We start from the raw sequence: 19,652 nt of genomic DNA on the forward strand, positions 1-19,652 counted from the left end.
ACTTAAAAATTGCAAAATGACTACACAAGATGACTACAAAAAGACACAAAACAACCACAAGGACACTTAAAACAACTATAAGACACAATACAACTACAAAAAAGACATTAAATTACTACGAACACACAAAACAAACCCACAAAGAGATGCTTAATGACTGCAAAGAGATGCAAAACCATGGCAACCACCCTAGTGTCTTGCTCCTTAGTATAAGAGGTGGTGGGGCCCTTTGCAGATCTGTGCTCAGGGACCCGTTGTCTCATAATCTGCCCTTGTAGAACACGACTTTGATGAGGCACTTTACAGAAATTGTTGCCTGTCGCTCTGATAATTGTCTCAACAACTGCAACATGATGTTTTATGTAGATTGTGGACTCCGGTGCTCAGTTCCTCAGTCACCTGTATGAGGTTAATTGTGTTCACCCTGCTAGACAGTTTGGAGGAGTCAGCGCTGGTTTTTGATGCCTGCAGTGTAACTGAAGCCATATTCAAAGCAAATCTGCGTGTCCCTTCCTGAGGAAGCAGCTCCGGCCCCACACAGCTGGAGTCCACATAGAGGAAGAGCGCTACTGTAGCAAACACAAGGGAGTTCTCTCTCTTCTTTCTTCTTCTCTCTCTCCTTATCTCCCTGTTTCCTCTCTGTCGCTCAGAGGAGCATGAGAAATTTCCCTTCTCCTTGAAGATGACTGTGCAGCTCCTTTCACTTCCTCAGACTTTGCCGAAAATGTTGTAGGAGCAGCAGTCCTACTGTCGTGTCGCTGCTTTTTGTCATGCATGCATCTGGATTTTCATACAAGACCCAATTAATTAACCATTTGAAACCTGGATTGACATCAGTTTTCTTGTGCTGCCTTTAGATGCCTTTCACAAGTACAGTATTTAAACCTTTAAAACGTAAGCAAGAGCATGGACAAAAGGCAATCAGCAACTCGGCATGAATTGTCCCGCAAATTGCAAAAAATTAGTAAAAGGTGGCAAGAAAATGACCTGAAAATTATCTCCCTTTTTTCATATCTGAAAACTATCAAATTCCTAGCGAAAAATATCAAAACAATGATATTTCTGATTATTAGATCTATTAATTTAAAATTAGGTCAGGTGTGTGTATGTGTGTGTGTGTGTGTGGGTGGGTGTGGGCGTGCGTCTGTGTGCATGCATGCGTACGTGCGTGTGTTTATAAATATTTACTTTTTTTCGTTTGTTTTATTTCTGCCTTTTTTGAGGTAATTTCCTGGTGTTGCTGTTTTTGTTTTATTTTGTAATTGTGTAATGTTGGTAATTTTCTTGTCACATTTTTTTGTTCATTTCTTGTTAAGTTTCTCACTGACCTCTTTCCGTGTTTTTGAAAGAAATCAAGACAGTTTTCAAAGGGTTAATGTTTCATCACATATGACAGCTTAGTGCCAAGCCTTCTCAGGTACCGTTTGCTGTCTGGATGAGGACCTTTTAGATTCAGGTCTTGTAGCACATGTTGTTGTCCGTCGCAGGAGGAGGAGGAGGAGTGTGCTGTAGCTTGTTATGAATATTAAATTTCAGAATGTCCTTTTGATTGTCTCAAAATCAAATCAGCAGGGTGGGCGTTTTGTAAATGAGCGCCATGTAAGATGCCCGCCTACGTGATTTAATTGTCGGACTGACCCAGATTTCTCTCTCCTCTCTCATAGGTAAGGTGTTGAACACTGATTTGCGTCACTACCTCAGCCTGCAGTTTCAGAAGGGCTCCCTGGACCATAAGCTCCAGCAGGTGATCAGAGACAACCTGTACCTGCGCACCATTCCCTGTGAGTAGCCTCCGCCGCCTCTGGCACTTCTTCCTCCTCTCTCTGTATGGGCTCTGCTTGTTGACCCCTGACCCCTCCAGATGGGGCCTGCTCTGTTGCTCCATCCTACTCATTTTCTTGCCTGCAATTCATGTCTTTTTTTTTCAATTCCCCTATTTCTTCTTTTTTCTCCTCAACGTCAGACCACAAAAACTTTACTATTCACTTTGTAATTTCAACATCATTAATAAAAGCACCTACCTTAGCCTCAAAGGTATAACTTTGATATTTTTAATCGGGTTTACATGAGGTTTTTACTCATACTTACGCCTAACTACAGTAGTTTGGAGGAGCAGGCAGAAGTACTGCAACAGAAGCTAAACAATGTACTGCTGTGGCCAGGGGCACAGCCGTACATATTTTTCCCACCAAAAAATTAAATTAGGGTTGCAACGAATGTGAAATTCTGTGCTGATACCAGTGTTTTTGTTGTTGTTTATTTTTCTTTAGTTGTTATTTATTACCCCCTTTTGTGCCAGGAAAGAAATCATGTATGTATATTTCAAAAACATCCAAACTATCCCTTCAATTTAACTTTGATGTCCTTGGAAAACCTGAGTGGTCTTTGATGCAGAAGGCTAACATTATCTACCATGAGTGAAATTTGCTTTAAGACTTCAGGGCTTGTGCAAAAGAACTTTATTGGAGTCGAGGGGAAAGACACACTCTCTAAGTTCTTATGTTTAATTTAAAGAAAATGAGTTTTGAGACTGAATGTATGAAGTATTGAATTAAGAGAGACATTCATTTCCCGTTTCTGTTATAGTCAGACCTCGCTTATCTTACAATTAAAGGTGTGAAGAAGTGCTGCTAACTTTGTTCTCCACTCTCACTTTACTTTCTTCACCTGAGTTGTTTTTTTTTTCTTCACAAGTCCGCTCCACTGCTCCTCTTCCAAAGAGAAGAATAAATAACCAGGACGGAACGATTTTGTTTTTATACCTGAGTGATTTTAAAATGGACATCAAGACCAACAGGCGTAAATGAAAGAGCAGCTGCAATTCCCTGGGCTGCACAGCTGAGTTAAAAAAAACCAAATAAATAAAAAAGCGTTTTTGCCATTTATCACTGCTCCAGACGTCGCTTATTATCTGTATAACTCTCAGTTAGCATTTTTAAAGCTCTCATTTCTGACATTTTGCATGGAGGGAAAGTCATTTTAAAGACATCATTTGAATTTACATGTAATGTACAATAAATCAGTCATGATTAATTGGACATGATTGCATAATCAGCAGGGGATTCTACTTTTTCATCTTTCTGAATGACTCTGCCCACAGATTCGCTGTAAAAAAAACATATAAATCAATTAACAGCATAAAACATGAAGCCTTAGTTCTCCTTAGATATTTAGTTGCAGTATGTGGAATTTAAAGCAGGAACATCTTAAGATTATTACAGCACTTGACAGTACACATCCATGGATGGATTACTGAACAGGTCTGCTGGGAGCAGGCTCACGGTCCCAAAGTGTCAGTGGGGCCCCTCACTGTCAGTTGATAAATTCCTCTCAAATTAACATGTACCAACCAGGAGGAGACTCAAAATGACAAAACTGACACAAAAAGACACCAAAGAGATGCAAATGTAGTTCAAATAGATACAATCTTAACTGCAAAAACAGGCAAAATACAACAAAGAGACACTAAACAACTACAAAGCAACATAAAATGACCAAAAAGGACATAAAATTACATCAGAGACACAAATGTCTACAAAATGACACAAAACGACCACAAGAAGACACAAAATGTCTTCGAAGCAACAATAAAACAACCAAAAAAACATTAAATCCTACAGAAAGACACCTAGGAGCAACAAGGAGACACAAAATTACCTCAAAAAGTCACAAAATAACAAATTACAAAATTACATCAGTGAGTCACACAAAACGACTCAAAACAACAACAAGGAGACTCAAAATAACTACAGAGACCCAAAATAACTAAAAAACAGGCAAAACAACCACAGAGAAACAATCCACAAAGATACCAGAAGGACTACAAAACAAAACAAAATGACCGAAAAGGACATAAAATTACCTTAAAAAGACACAGAAATACATCAGAGAGACGAAATAAATATAAAACAACAAAAAAGAACAAAAAAATCCAAAATGACAAAGCAACTAAAGAATCATACCAAAGAAACACAAGACAACCATAAAGACACAAAACACAAAAAAAAGATGCTAAGGAGAAGATAAGGACTTTAAAGAGATGCAAAACCACTAGCACCACCTGTGTGTCTTTGCTCCTAAGTGACAGAGGTGGTGGGGCCCTCTGCATATTTGTGCTCGGGGCCCATTGTCTCAGAATCCGCTCCTGTACACATCATTTCGTGCATGATTCTGTACATTTGAGTCCATTTTAGAGCGTCAGCATGGAAAGATATAACACCCGTCCCATGTGAGACACTGCAGTCTGGCTTCAGTAGCTCAGCATATGTCCCCTGTCCACTCGGCTCATGCCAGCCTGTGCCAGTGGCTCATCACAGCGCACTGAGCCACAGTGACCGCGCAAGGAGCCTAAACAGCCACTACAGCATGATGCCTGTGCTCATTACAGCAGCTCCAATGGCTTCTCAGAGTGAGAGAAGCATGACTTCCTTCTTGCACTACACACAGCGAGGCTTCACCAAGTGTCACTTCTGGCTCCCACAAGAGATGACAGGGGGCTCAAGTCAGAGCCCGGGGTCTAGGGCACCCGCAAAATCCTTCAAGCCTGGCTAAATCCCAACCCCCAACTCCAACACCAGCTCTCTTTTTTTCCACGAATCCCTTGGCATTAACATCCGTCACAGCACTGCAATCAGCTCCACGAGTCTCACTGCCAGATTAAAAAAAAGAAAGGATGGTAAAATGTAGAAAAAAGTGCCCCAGGTTTTCAATCCTAAATTTTTTTTTTTTTTTAGAAGATTGAAGAGGGTTCCTTTTAAGTTTTTAAGCCACTGAGACAAAAGACAGAAAACAACTTTGCACTGACGTAGCTCATCATGAAATCTGACTACAGAGAAATAAAACGTTAACAGTGATTCATATTAAATCAAGTTTTTCCTTCTGCATCAATCAACAGTGGACTATAAATTATAAATGCAGGCTTTGGGAAATAAATGGAGGTGGCACAAGGTGAAACGCAGCTCAAGTGTTCGCCACTTGATCCCGCTCTTTTTTTCTTTTCTCACATTGCTTCAGACCTCATGCTCTTTTTCCTTTTAATTATATAACCTTGATCATACCAGACATAATGTGATGTAATCTCTCGGTGTTGCAGAAGAAAGGGCAAAATCAGATTTTTCTGACTCTTTATTATTCTCTATTCATTCTTACTCTGAATGATGAATACATGAATAAGATCCTGTGGTAATGAATGGTAGCAGTGCATCAGTTATCACAGTATCATGATTTAAATGGCTTGTAAATTTTGGAAGGACATCGGTGTAAAGCGACTGTTGAACTTAATGCTTTTCAGCAACAATGAAGTGCTCTTATTTTTTTAAAACCTTGAAAACCTGATCAACAAAACATGAGAAAGGGGCAATGAGCACAAATAATGCGACTGGCCCCTGGCCTCCTGCTATTTTGCAAAATAGGCCCCCAGGCAAATCATGTTTAGATATTAGAAATTAAGAAAGTTGATACTGTCTGATCTTGTTTTTAAATAGTAGCTATTTCTTCCTTTTTTTATCTTTTCTTTTCTGTTCAGCTGCATTAGCCACTGGGAGCCGCGATGGAAAAGGTGGGTGGTAACCCTGCTAGGAGAAAACTCCACAGAATAGAGTTCACACATAACACTGGAGAGCCATATAATGCTGTTAAGCCCTATAGACCTGGTGGCGACTCATACATTTTTTCATTTTCTTTAGTGTGACGCTTTTGTCCTGTGTTGTTTCCAAGCGGTTGTTTCATCTCTTAAAAGAGAGGCTTGCGAGGAGCGACACACAAGATGGAAGTTGAAACGGCGTGCTCTTTTCCAGAGAGAATTAGCAGCAAATTTCCTCTTGTCTTCTCTTCAAAGCTCCTTATCCCAGCACTGCCTCTCAGATTACAGTTAGATTTCCAGTTTCAACAATCTTAGCAGTCACTGTCTATCCGCGGCTGGGGTGTGATCTTACTCTTCACTGAAGAGACTGATGTGCTTTGTGAATTCATCCATCCAGAACGCATCAGTGCAGATAGCATCAACAGCCTCTGTTTCCCCCGTTCCTTTTTTTCAAGCTGTGACACTCGTCTCTTTTAAAATCCCATCACCTCTTGATGTAACGGCACTTGAGACGTCAGATGATAAAATTACAATTACAAAGGCACATGATGGTGTTATGAAATCTGTTAGTGTAAGGGTGCTAAAACGGATCCAGCTTACTTGAGAATCTGCAGGTAGCTGAATAAATAAAAAACTAAATAATCACATTTCCCTGCTCTTTCCTCCATAAACAAACTCATATTGCCTCCTTTGCTTTGCTGCTCTCCACTGATCGCTCAGTTTGACAGAATAAAAGATTGTCTCTGCACCAAACTAAGCTGTTTCAGATGTGACGGCTCATACTGCAGTCACAATGGATGTTGACACAGAAAGAAAATGAAGAATGGGGATAGGTTCCTTATTAAACTCTGAGTTAAATTCCCTCGTGCCCGCTGTGCAACCGGATCGCTGAGCAGTTCAGCTGAGGTATCGTAAAAGCCCTGATTACATCTAAGATGACGTTAAGTGGAGCCGGCGTGTTAGTGAGCGTAAAATCATTTTCATAACAATATGTTTTCAATGTCCCACAGATGAGAGTATCAGCATGGCGAAACATGACACTTTCTTTAACCAGCTGAGGCAGGTATGGAGGATTATTATTTAATGACTAACTTTGCATGAACTGGAATTCAGTGTGGGGCTTTACTTTCAGAGCAGCTATGTGTTTTAGGTAAAAAATAGAAGTAGATACGGCCGCCAGCAGCTATTCAAGGGTTTGAGCCAGCATGGATCTTCAGAAGGTAAAAGCAATAAAATTTCAATACCTCAAGAAGTTTCCAACACCTGTTAAATACAAGTACAAATTAACAGGTTTTAATACAAACAAACACAGGCTGATTCATTCACAACCTAATCTGTACCAGGCTACACTCTGTGGCAATGCTCTTGTTACCTTTTGGTCAAATATGAAAACATTTTGGGAACATGTTTCAGACGTATCAGTAACCCAGTGAAGCCTAAATCAAGAAAACGTAACCAAAAAATGTATTGCCTTTCAGGTGTTGTTGTGGAGGCCTCTGATGCGGAAGTTAAAAGTTTTTAAAATGTTTACATTTTAATTAATTTTATTGGGGAACATTTTAAAAATAATTAATAATAAAAATTGTAATATTGGGCTTAGTTGGGTGCCAAAAAAGAATAAAGTTTGAACTCATTCTGTAAGTGTTGTGTCAGACATAAAGCAGCTGACCTTGACCATCACCACTGGCATGAAAGAGACGATTCACTCTAAAACATGTCACTGATTTTCACTCCCATGACTTTGGAGAGTTTAGCCTTGGTTAATGAATGTGAACAGATCTTTCCCCAGTGCTGGAAACAGGTGGTAAGGCAATAATCTTTATTGGAAATGACTTTCACAGTGAATATGCTGTGGGGGCATTCACAAATTAATTCTTTGTTTTATTGCAAATGGGGAAGCCCCGGAAAAAGTCTGGCATAAACAAGATTTTTATTTAAGTAGCAATAAAATGACAAGTCACCATAATAAATTTATGTTGAATCATTAAATTCAGCTATATTGCCATGGAAACCAAACTGAGCGTGGGATTTTGAGGAGAAATAGCTTTGTGAATATACGGCAGCTATAAAAGTGCAATAATTGAACAAATACGCAGAAGGTCAACAGTGAAATCATATTTCATCCATTCATGTAACTTAAATCCGTCTATTCTGATTCACCTCACTTACGTATGCCGTTTATCTGGTATTTAATTGCATCGGTAAGGAATAAAAGTGGTGCTGCTGTTCACAGAAGTCAAAGTAAAAGTGTGCAATTAAAATTCTGTTCGTTATCATTATCATCAGTTACACTTCCTCTGTATTCTGACAGCTGTGCTGCTGTGAGGGGTGTTTTTTCTGTCCGTTTCATATTTTAATCATGTATTCATAGCTTTGTGGTCCCAGCTCTGTTGACTATTCATGATGTAGTCACAGATTCACCCCTGAGTGCTGTGTTTGGACCTGAATCATGTCCCTGTTGGCATGTTGGATACAGTGTCACTTCTCGCTCAGTCTACCCCTCCTCGTCAGTGAATGGTACAGTCCACTTGTTTGGATGTTTCTTATGTCTTAAATATAGATTGTATGAAATAATGGAAGTAGCCACCAGGACGTGGTCTACCGTTTTGGCATTTTGACTGCCACAATCTTGGATTTTTGGAGCCCAAAGTGATGAAACACCATGGTGAGCATGGTGCATTTACAGAAACAATAGCAAAGACATAACATGGCAATAACAATCATTTACCTTCTCTGGTATACAACGGCTGATCTCGTCCTCTGCTCGTAGGGTAAGGAGCTTGCAGACATCATTGTTTTCCCAATTTGCCAACTTTTTCTGTGAGTTAGCTGCAAGCTGCTAACAGCTAATTCTTAAATCTCCCGCAAAGTGTGGCATACATAACACACCCGTCCCTTTTATACAGACACCGTTTCAGCTCTGTTACCACCTCCTGTGCTCGTTGAAAGGCGAGACAACTATGTCCTCCTAATTCTGTGGTTTTACCTTTTATACTGAACAGTGAGGCAGCATAACAAAGTGATATTCCCGCCTTGAATAGGCTGTGTAAAAAGAGAATTGTGATTATGCTAATGCTAATTTTTACTAGCAAAAAAATCAAGCATAAATCAATTATGAAGAAATGTGTCGACTGTAAAAATTCTGTCTCCGTAGATCTTTTAGTACAAACAAACACTGAATGAGACTTTGTTAGGCAACTACAGTGTTACTATGAACTTTGAATGCACATTGAAATAGCATCAGCTCCGGCTTTATTCTGCGCTTATCCTCTGTGAACCAGAGGGTGAAGCCATAATCACCTTACCAGTGTTGTTGCTGTGGTGGTGACCTGTCAACTAATGGCACCTACTTGCCACTCAAAGCAACACCATTATTATAAATTCAAATTAATCGACAAGGAAATTAGCTATAGAGACCGAAACTGTGTTTTGTACCAGGCTGTAAACACATTTATTTAAGTCCAGCTTTTTAACATGGGCTGGTTTTGGGGTTTTTCTCTGTTTTGAAGCCAGCCTCAAGTGGCCATTAGAGGAAGTGCAGTTCCAGTGTTGACTTTGATTTTCATTGCTGCTGGGTCTTAAACTGTGTTATTGTTGGCAGGTACCACTCGACAGCCCAGAGAGGGGGAAGTTCCTGGAGTGGACTACAATTTCATCAGCGTGGGGGAGTTTCGTGACCTGGAAGAAAGTGGACTGTTGCTGGAGAGTGGCACCTATGACGGTATGTCTCAGTACAACATGGACTCTACAACACTGTAAATGGGGATGTATACAGTTTATTGCCTGCACCATTACCAATACATGGACCCCCAGGGGGAAATCAAATTCCAGTGACTGACAGCAGGTCATGCAGCGCGTGACTGCCTTTTATGTGTATATTTACAGTATGATCCCACAAAGGGATCACTGAGCAATAGCTGGTTATGAGCATTATCAGTTGCGACTGCAGCTCAACCTTGTGTAATGACTAATGAGAAACAGGTGGGAACAGGATGAGAGAGAGCAGACTTGTCACAATATTATGGGAGGAAAGTTGCTCATTAATGAGAAACTGTAATAATACAGTATAACACAAAAGTAACACCTCTTTTCTAAACTCTTTATCACTCTCTGATGCATCAGGAAACCCCCCGCACTCACGAGGTGTCGTGCATACACATTTCCATGGTTACGAAATGATCTTACATCAACAGGCTTTCTTCGCTGATTATACAGATCATAGATGGGTTTGAAAGTATTTTAGCCTTTGAGGTGATGCTAAAATATAAAATCTTGGTTGGTCACATTTGCTGTCACACCACAAATGAATAACAGTTCACTTTGAGGATGCTTTTCATGCCCGCTTGTTTGGACGTCATCAGTATTCTGCTGACAGCTTTCACCCCAGCCTGAATGAACTGAATTAAACTGGTACCACAGATTGCAAGTACTCTTTTAACAGGTTAGCTGTGAAAGCACCCTTTTCCACCGAAATTAACACCTGTGTGTTGGTTTTTCAAACACGAGTAAACCCGCTAAAGTACGCCTCAGTCTGTGTGTGTGTGTGTGTGCGTGTGTGTGTGGTCACTTTCATGGACAGTGCAGAAAGCAGGTTAGTAAACAAGTGAAAGCAGCATGGAGGCCCTTGAAAACTTCGGGATGGTTACTTCTTTTTGTATATTCGGTCTCTTTTTCAAAATCAGTGATCGATGTTTTATTGCAGTTTAGGCAAAGACGGATGGTATTTTGTGTCGGCGTGTCATACATTTTGCCAGTTGGGCGGCAAAATTAGTGCATTCACCTCGGTGTTGTTGTTTCCATCAATGCCGATCAGAGCCAGAGCCAATAAATACCCATGAGTACTGCAGAGTCATTTGACTGTCATTTGTCATCTGTGAATACCTTTTCCATTACATTAAAAAGCTAGATGTTAACGGATGTAAGTGGCTTTTTCTTTGGAGTGGAAAAACAGGGCTCTAGAGATAGTAGGAAAGACCATGAGAGAAAAACTGCTGCCCAAAGAATTAGAAGTAGCTAAAACAGTTATCAGTACAGTACATGATCCCAGTCTCCCCTCGGGACATGGCTGTATCTGAGGGTGAATCCCCTCACTATGTCCTGGTTATTAGTTCTCTTGTGAATTTGCTGAGCTGTGTACCATAAGGTCATCAGATGAAGCCAACACATTTGCCCATATCATCACTGGCCTGTCACCGTATACATGGAGGAGCTGGAGATAATATATCCCCAAGTGATTCTGTTGCAGAGATAACTTCACCCTGTCCTTTTACACGTTGTGCAGAGAGTGTACGGCTCTCTCGTCACATATCCAGCCCTGGGAGACTGGCCCTTCAACCCTGAACCTATGAACCAGTCAACAGGATGAATAATGGATCTGCTCTGCTCTTCCCTGCTTAATGTGACACCACCGTATGTGTATTGAAGGCAGATTCAGAAGCCCTCGGAAAGTTAATTTTTGATCTCTTGACCCCTGAGTCTGTACAGATAAACTGTGAGATAAAGTTTTTGCACACAAACACAGACAGAATGCAGGGAAAGAGAGGGAGAGATATTTACCAGGTAATGAATGATTTCCCCACGGTGAGTTAGTCATTGACTACAGATCTGTTAGCCAGCTCGCTGTAGATTGTAAAGATGGCCTTGAGGGCCCATTCACACAGAAATACAATGCATCAGAGAAATGTTTTTAATTTCTTCTAACGTGTATTGTAATGGGAGGATGTGAGTCTGAGCATTCAGGTGGAGCAGTGGAGCAGCACAGGGCTTGTGGTGCATTTTTTAAAATTTACTCTTTATTTAACCGGGTTTTTCATGATCTCTTTTTACAAGGGAGACTTGGCCACGAATAGCAGCAACACCAGAGTTTAAACAATTAACATAAAAGCACATAGATTTTAAGGGCTCGTGTGTAGGAATTAGGGGGATATATTAGCAGAAATGGATTATATTACAATAAGTATGTTTTCTTTAGTGTATAATCACTTGAAAATTAGAATTATCATATTTTCATTACCTTAGAATGAACTGTTTATATCTACATAGGGAGTGGGTTTGGGAGAGATAGTGAAGCAAACTTTATTTTTTAATTTATTTATTTTATACACGTATGTGTCCTTCATATCATTCTGTGTCACCTCTGTAAATACTGAGGTTTATGGGGGTCTGTGAACACAACACAGGCGGAGCTCCAAGAGTTATTTTTTTCCTTAGCAGTTTATCAATCGGGGGTGGATAATTGCTAATTAATTATTGATCTGTTCACAGCTGATCAGATCAGATTGACTGATGAGCAGCAGGTGCTGCGCGTAAATGCACGTTTCTAGACCCAGCAGAAAGAACGGTTAAGTTTCACTTTTAATGTGCCTGATGTTCTACTGCTCCATCTGTGCCCAGAGTACGCTCTGTGCTCCGAGAGTGTGGTGAATAAATAACTGAACAGGATATATTCCAGTAGTGCTTTTAATGATCAGTCCAGGTCCAAAAACATATATTCTATAAGTGGCGGCAGATGTTTTAATCTTCATGGGCAGCCACAAATAAATGAATGTGTATAAAACTCTGTGAATTATCAGAGAAAAAGTACTTAATAGCAGATAGCAGTCTGAAAAACAGATTTTTAACATGAAGCTGCTTTATTTGGTGTTTTTAATTTACTTTATGGGAGAAGTTTCAGCTGGTTGAAATCTGCAGTCCTTAACACTAGATACCACTAAATGCTTCACACTGCTCCTTTTAAATAAAATGATCAGATAAAACATTTGCACACAGAGAGTTCAATTTAGTTTTAAATTCATTCAGGGTCACCATGTGAGATAGAGACTGTAATTTTCGTGTTTGAAATTTAAAAGAGAAGATAACTAGGTAGGAATTTTATCAAGAATACTATTGCATAATGGGCTACACTACCATTATATTTCCTTTGTTACTGTTGCCTTTATAGTCTAATTCTTGCTTGCCACATCTGTTTGTTTGTTTGTTTTGTTTTAAACTAAATGGAAAAACCAATAAAAAATTGATCACAAAAAAAAAAAAAGAATACTATTGTGATTTAAAACATACTAAATGAAATGAGTAATAGTTTAACTTCTGTGGAGATGCTGCCTGGATCTTAATGAATTTTACATCATTCCCCTTTGATCCAAGGTACAAAGGTATAATAGAATACAACTTTATTGAATTATATGCTATAAATGCACCTAATTTAATGATATCATAAACTGCCTCTTAGTGTAGCCAAACACTATCTTATCTTTTATGTCCTTAGTTTTATTCATTTGTTGCAGTTTTTTATGACATGGGCTCTTAATTTTGTTCTGTGGGTATAGTGTTCACTCTTTTTATGTCCTCTGTTTTATTGTTTCCATGCTGCCTCGCTGCAAAAAGAATTTTCCTCTTGTGGGACAAAATCTGAACTGAACTGAACTTTGAGTTTAAAGGACTCGGGGAAAACCGCACTCCATTCCCATGTCATGATTCATCTTGCTCCCCTTCTCTTCTAACATGCCTTGCTTTCTCCAGTGCACATGACGTTTTTCTATCTGAATGAGGCTTTACTGAAGTGATACTTAACTTAAGGCCTGCAGGCCAAATCTGGCCCCCCAGCCGTTTTTTTATTTCACAATAAAGTGAAAGAGATTCCCAATAGGAATTATGTTTGTACTTTTAGTATAAATAATGTTCCAGAGTGCATAAAACAGCATCAAAATAGAGTTGTTGTTTTTTTTTAACAAAAAAAAGTGCCATCGGGTGATCCCTGCACCCCCCTGACAAAGATCCTAGCTAAGCCCCTAATGTCCTAAATTTCTAGAAATGTCCTTAAATCATTAAAAGGTCCCATATGTCCTAAAATCCTAGAAATGTCCTAAAATCTGAGAAATGCCGTTAAATCGTAGAAACATGCTAATATCTTAGAAATGTTCTAAAATCCTAGAAATGTCCTAAATTTGCCAAATGTCCAAAAACTTTACAACATATATGGGGCTGCTGCGACTGGCCCCTGGCCCCCTGTTATTTTGCAGAAGTGGCCCCCAAGCAAAGCAGGTTGATTATACCTGCCTCACTGCATTTGTAGCTGATTTAATGGAAACATCAACCTGGGCCGCCATGTTTCACTGCTGTGACTAATCCTTCAGCCCGGAGAACAACAGGGGCTGGAAATATCCCCGGTTAATCTGTAACCAAGAGTGACACTCACTCCCACTGCTCTGCTGGAGCCAATATCGGAGACAATGACTGCTTCACAGACTGGTTGTCATATCACTCACCAATAATAGAAAGTTATTTCAGAAGTCCAATATTATGAAAATACTTAACCAAGCATAAAAGAGGCAAATTGTGTGTGTTTATGAGATCGCTCCTCAGCATTAATCCATTACATTTCCAACTCCCAACAGTCTCTCTCTCTGCATTCCAAGCAGGTCTTAGCGGCGAAGTTGACTCAGCCGTTGCTGAAGTGGATGGGGAACTTTAAAACAGCACAAAAACAAAGAGAGATTGGTTTGCCAGTTTTTTGTTTTACAGAATGATGAAAGTGTCAGGGTGTGAGTAATACTTGTTGCCTTGCCGAAACTCCCGAGAATTAGATTTGCGTGCGTGTGCCAGAGCGTGAGCATGTATGTGAATTAGGGCATATCCAATTTTCTACCCCGCACTGTGGTCGGTACAGAAAAGCCAGGGGTATGAATCATTCATGACAGAGACAGGGAGCTGAAATGGACAAGCAAAATTCAAGGAAAGCAGGTGTCTCTTTCTGCTGAGACTCAGAGTTGGCAACGGTGGAGTTGGCACGAAATGTGATATAAAGATGTAACTGTTATGTCTTATTGTTCCCCAAGGTATGCTGACATTGCAACATTTATTTGTCCGATATGGCATTTTATCACAAGCTTTTCTTTCCTGGTTGTGTAATAGAAGGTGGTTACAGATCAGCAGCCTTTTTACTGTTGTGCTTTTACAGTAGTAGTTGAAGTCCATTATGTTGCAAACCTGCACTGTCTGTGTTTACAAGAAGACTGGCGTGGGAATCATTACCTTGATTATATGTTAAAGCATCATGGGTGAGTGAAAATGGCTTACTGCAAGGATGCAGGGGAAATATAAACAGTACAGAATCACACACCGTGGATAAATCATTAAAGGCTGAGACAAAGAAAAAGGGCTTTAGTCAAAGACAAGCAACACTTTCTCATTCCAAGTCATCACATATCGCTGCTTTTTCAGTGGACTATCACATCTACATATTACACTTTATTACTCTGCATTCATATAAGAAACAAACACTGAAATCCCAGGTGAAGGTCTGGGGTTTGTTGCACCCATCAACCACCACACCCACCAACCCTATACAGACCTTCCAGCTCCTTACGTTACAGCGACATGTTGTACAACCGCAACACGTTACGTCTGTCCGCATTATCAACTGACACCGCCCGTGTTACAGCAGCTACTCCTCTAATCCATCAATCTGATCTGATCAGCTCCAATCACTCCGACCATAAACAGATTGATTAAATCTCCGCCCTGCAACTCAATCCCCAGAAACTGCTGCTTAGCTTTAAAAAAGTAATTTAAATTTTTGCAAAGGCTTCTGAATTAACCTCGCCTACCTCACCATTTCCTCTCACCTACTGCCACACATAGATTTTGAAACCCTAATTTGCTATTTATCTGATGGAGATACTAAAGCATGGATGCCCATGATTCATTCAAAATTTAAGTTTCACGCTATTAATCACTTAACAAGTATTTAGTATAAAAAGAACACTGCTTCTCTACCAGGCTACTAGCTGTGCTCTGTAGACTAAGATATAGATATAGATATAGATAGAAAAGATGCATAATACACTGATACAACAATAAACTAAAATAAAACAATGGTTAACGTAATTTGTTAACATTTATTAACAAAGAAAATTGATTTATGGGTCTTCCAGCTAGCTTTATTGTTTATTGTGTGTGGCAGCATTAATGATTTAACAGTAACAGTGGGTTTTCTTTGTTGCATCTCTCCCATCACTCTGCTGGGGGTTTGCCTCTAAAAAGCCTCCGTTTGGAGGGCCATGTAGTCCTAACAGCTCGCCCTACCCCTCTATCCCAACAAGAATCTGGACACCCTACCCCTAAATGTGAGGGCACAAAGCAGAGGGGTTAGGGCTCAATGGTAGGTATAAGAGGTGTGCTGGGATTGAGCCTTACAGTCTGTAGTTTTGGACCTGCTCGGAGCCACTCAGACAGGGGATAACGATGAAATCCCCTCTGTTTGTGCAATACAAAATGTAGCCCAGTCCCCTTGACAATCATGAACTTCACTGAAAAAGAAATTACCATTTACTGTCCCCTCGTTTTGCTGAACCACACTGCCTACAACCATTTTATAATAGGGTCGTTTTTGGTATAATAGGCTTTGTGAAGTTCTGAGGCAGAGCGGCATGGCTGTGGATTAGATAGAAACAGGGCAGCGGGACAGAAGTCACAGAGGAGGGAGGGTGTAAAGGTGCTGCGCTAGCAACAGCTGCCCACTCGTAGGAACCGGTAAATCGGAGGCTTGAAAGATTAAGAAGTACCTCCGCTCTTAGGACTGCACTGCTGATATCATAGGAGTCGGATTAGTGTTGTTACAGCGCACATCCAAATAAAATAAGAGAATAAAAAAAAGCTGAAACGGGAAGAGGAAGAACAAAAGATGGAGGGATAAAGAGAGAGGGATTAGGTTGGATGAGAGCAGCTAAATAAGAAAAAAATAAGGATAAAAGTACAGAGAGGAAGGGTGCACAGACTGAGGAGATAAACATGGAGCGAGAGTTTATGTATGAGAGGCAGGTCATCCAATGGTGGATTGTGAAACTATGCGCCGCACACACACAAGTGCGGGGAGCAGAGGAATGCGGGGTTGACAAGGTTGGCTCGCGGAGCGTGGGCATCCATGCCAAACAGGGCCGGAGCTCGGTGCCAAGGCTGGAGCACAAGATGGGCTTCACCCGCCTGGGGCACTGGCAGTCACTGATGAGGCCTGGGCAGCCAGGGCGCTGCCCGAGAGAGTGGAAGCCCATCCTCAATGATTAATGAGGGTCTGTGACTGTGGCTGGCAGGTTCAAAGAGGCAGAGGGATAAACACAGAGTTGGGGTGGGGGGCTGCTGAAGACTGAGCCAGAGTGTAAACCCTTGAGAGGTTTTCTAGGAACTTCCACAACATGAAGAGTACCTCCCAATTTCCCATTTCTCTTAAATAAAGCTGAGAATCATTTAAAATTATGATACCGGTACCAATAACAGTACCCTTTTTATTTTAATTATTTTGATTGTCAATTATTCTTTTTTTTTCAATTACAACACTGGTACCAAAAATTGTTAGCTGCAGCCCTCCGCAAAGGGTAGGTATTTTCATAGTTGATTTATCTGTTTATTATTCTCTTGATTAATTGATTAGTTGTTTGTTCTACAGAATGTCCAAAAATAGTGACAGACATTGATTAATATTTCCCTAAAGCCGGATATGACATCCTCAATGTCTTGTTTTAGTCACAACCCAAAGATTTAGTTTAGTTTACTGTCATAGAGGAGTAGAGAAACCAAAAAAATATTCAAATTTAAGAAGCTGGAATCAGAGAATTTTAATTTTTTGCCTTGAAAAATTACTTAAAAATTTTAATCGATTATCAGATTAGTTGGTGATTAATTTAACAGTTGAAAACTAATTGATTGATTATTGCCTGTATTACCTTAAAGTGACACAGATACTAATAGAATACTTCATGTGATATTTTTTTTTGTACTTCATTCTATACGATCATGCGAATAGAAGTTGCATAAAATGCCGCCAGATGCCACAGGTGTCTAGTATAGCTAAGGTTGGGAACTGTTCGTATTTAAACCGGTACGCGCTACAGTCACTGGAATTGGGTACCGTAACGAGTACTGGTACCCAACAGTACTTTGTTTTAAGAGTTAAATTTTTCTGACAACAATGTAGTTTATGAGCAAGCTGCAGGGGTGACAAAGTACATTAAAAAGCAGTTCTGCTCCTCTGCTCTCTTCTAATCACACATAGAGCTAATCCGCTGTCTCTGTCTGTCTACCTGTTTGTGTTTGTGCGTGCATGTGTGTGTCTGAAACTAAGCAATTACTAAAATTATAAAGTTGAGAAAATAGAGCAGATGCAGAAACTATTGCAGGATTTTGGTGCTGCAGTGATAGTTTTGGCTCGCTGGAAGCTGTTGAAGCTCCATGGCTGGCTTCCCAGATTCGAGGAACTCCCACCTCTAGTGTAAACCTGTCGCTCTCACCCAGATGCGCTCTCAGGTACTGAAATTTGGCATCAATAGATTCAATGTGAATCAGTACTCTGTAGTACTGCCCTTAAAAGCACTGAATTCAATATCGAGTCCTACACAGTTGTGTAGTAGAGCCATACTCTGAAACATTATGGTGGACTCTCGACACAATGAACAGCCAACTCTGTCAAATACGCACACAATCGACTTCAACACACCACAGACTGTGTGGGTTGCAGTGGGGCAATCACACGTCACGGACAGAGTATGAGACAAAGGGCCCCTGGGCTTGGACGCGTTGTCAGTCCAATGGATAAACTGAGGAGATAAACAATAACTGAACATGTATCATGATATTTTCTTTCTTGTGACTTCTTAAATGTCCATTTTTATGCTATTTCTTAAGTTTTTTAGGACTTCTGGGACTTCTTTACCAGCATAAATGTCGTAACCCATTGATAAGTAATGCTAAGTTAGTAACTGAGCCAGTCTGAGCCTGCGCCCAGGAGGCATCAATCCACCCAAGCGTGGTATTATTTTAAACAAATGCTGAGGTTACTGGCTGCAACCAAAATCATTTACCCCTTTCCCACCAAAATTAGTGCGTGCAGGTGGGTTTTTCAATTGCATTGCATCTTGCTGGTTAAGGAGCTGAAATTACCGCATTCTCCCAGGTGTTGTTTTCAATGCCCATCAGAGCCAGAAGCGATAAAAAACCTGTTTTACACAACAGTCATTTGACCTGGCTGTGAATGCTGATCATACGCATCCTCACTGTATTAAGAAGCCAGATGTTAGTGGGTGTTAATAGGTTTTTTTGTACAGTGGAAATGAGGCTATGCAAATAGTGTTTTTTTCTTGATCTGGGTACAAAAAAGTATCAAATGCAGGAATCATTTGACTAGAGAAGTTTTGATACTCTGGTACTGAGTTATTTTGGTCAATACCTGTATCCCTAACTTCAAAACATGAAACCATTTCACCTCGCCAAATGACCATGACTGCATGAATCTTTGCTCTCTAGCGTTTCGATCACAGCTCATAATGAAAGTTTTTCCGAGGGGTTTTGTGAGATATACAGAGGGTGTGTGTGTCTCCCTGCAGATGCGACTCTGATTATAGTTGCACTTACATTGTATTCAGATTCTCACGAGGTGGAAATGAGATATGCTGGCAGCTGCTGTCTAAAACAAATGATGTGACCAATACACACATGCACACACACTCACATTCTTTCTCACTAATACACACACATGGCCTCCGTGGTGCATATTTCAGCTCTTGGGTCTCTGCGGGCAAAGCAGCCTTTTAACGGGAAGTAAGTTTTTTTTAAAAAAAAAATGCTCCCTTTGACATGAAAACTACTTTTTACTGGCAGCAAACACAGCCGTGCATGTGTAACATGAGTGAATGGCTGTGTAATTCACTGACAGTGCCAAGCAAGTGTTGGCCCGGGCTGTTAAAATGAAAATGGCTTTGCTTTGCACTGTCCACCCACCACTCTCAGAAAGCTGCAAAAAGAGCTTTAATGTAATCACACTATGTCGAAATTATCGGCCCTCTGCGCACACTGTTTCTGCTGCTGTTACCTTCAACACGACCGCTACTTGTCATTTTGCCACAGCGTGACTAAAGCGGAGCAAGATTGAAATTACATAAGCTGTTGATGACCAGAAATGTTGAATTTTACAGTGTGATGAGCTGTAATATTTTTATCCGCTGTCCTTTTCTTCTCTTAAAGACAAACCTTTCCTCTAACAACTCAAACGTTACCACCAAATTTAGATGCGATTGAACCTAAT

The 19,652-nt window shown here is 40.3% G+C and overlaps 1 protein-coding gene across 4 annotated transcripts in view; it reads left to right on the forward strand.

Annotated features, from left to right (window-relative positions):
- Window positions 1-19,652, forward strand: part of magi3a (membrane associated guanylate kinase, WW and PDZ domain containing 3a) — a 170,504-nt gene that overhangs the window by 101,219 nt on the left and 49,633 nt on the right. For all 4 annotated transcript variants that reach the window (XM_088081834.1, XM_088081835.1, XM_042491298.2 and 1 more), the window contains exons 2-3: window positions 1,665-1,781; window positions 9,183-9,302. In XM_088081834.1, the coding sequence (XP_087937960.1) occupies window positions 1,665-1,781; window positions 9,183-9,302 (237 nt within the window). The remainder of the gene's footprint in view (window positions 1-1,664; window positions 1,782-9,182; window positions 9,303-19,652) is intronic.

Source organism: Plectropomus leopardus, chromosome 9 (genome assembly GCF_026936395.1).
Source record: "Plectropomus leopardus strain MGB_pleo_1.0 chromosome 9, ASM2693639v1, whole genome shotgun sequence".
In the NCBI taxonomy this organism is placed as follows: Eukaryota; Metazoa; Chordata; class Actinopteri; order Perciformes; family Serranidae; genus Plectropomus; species Plectropomus leopardus.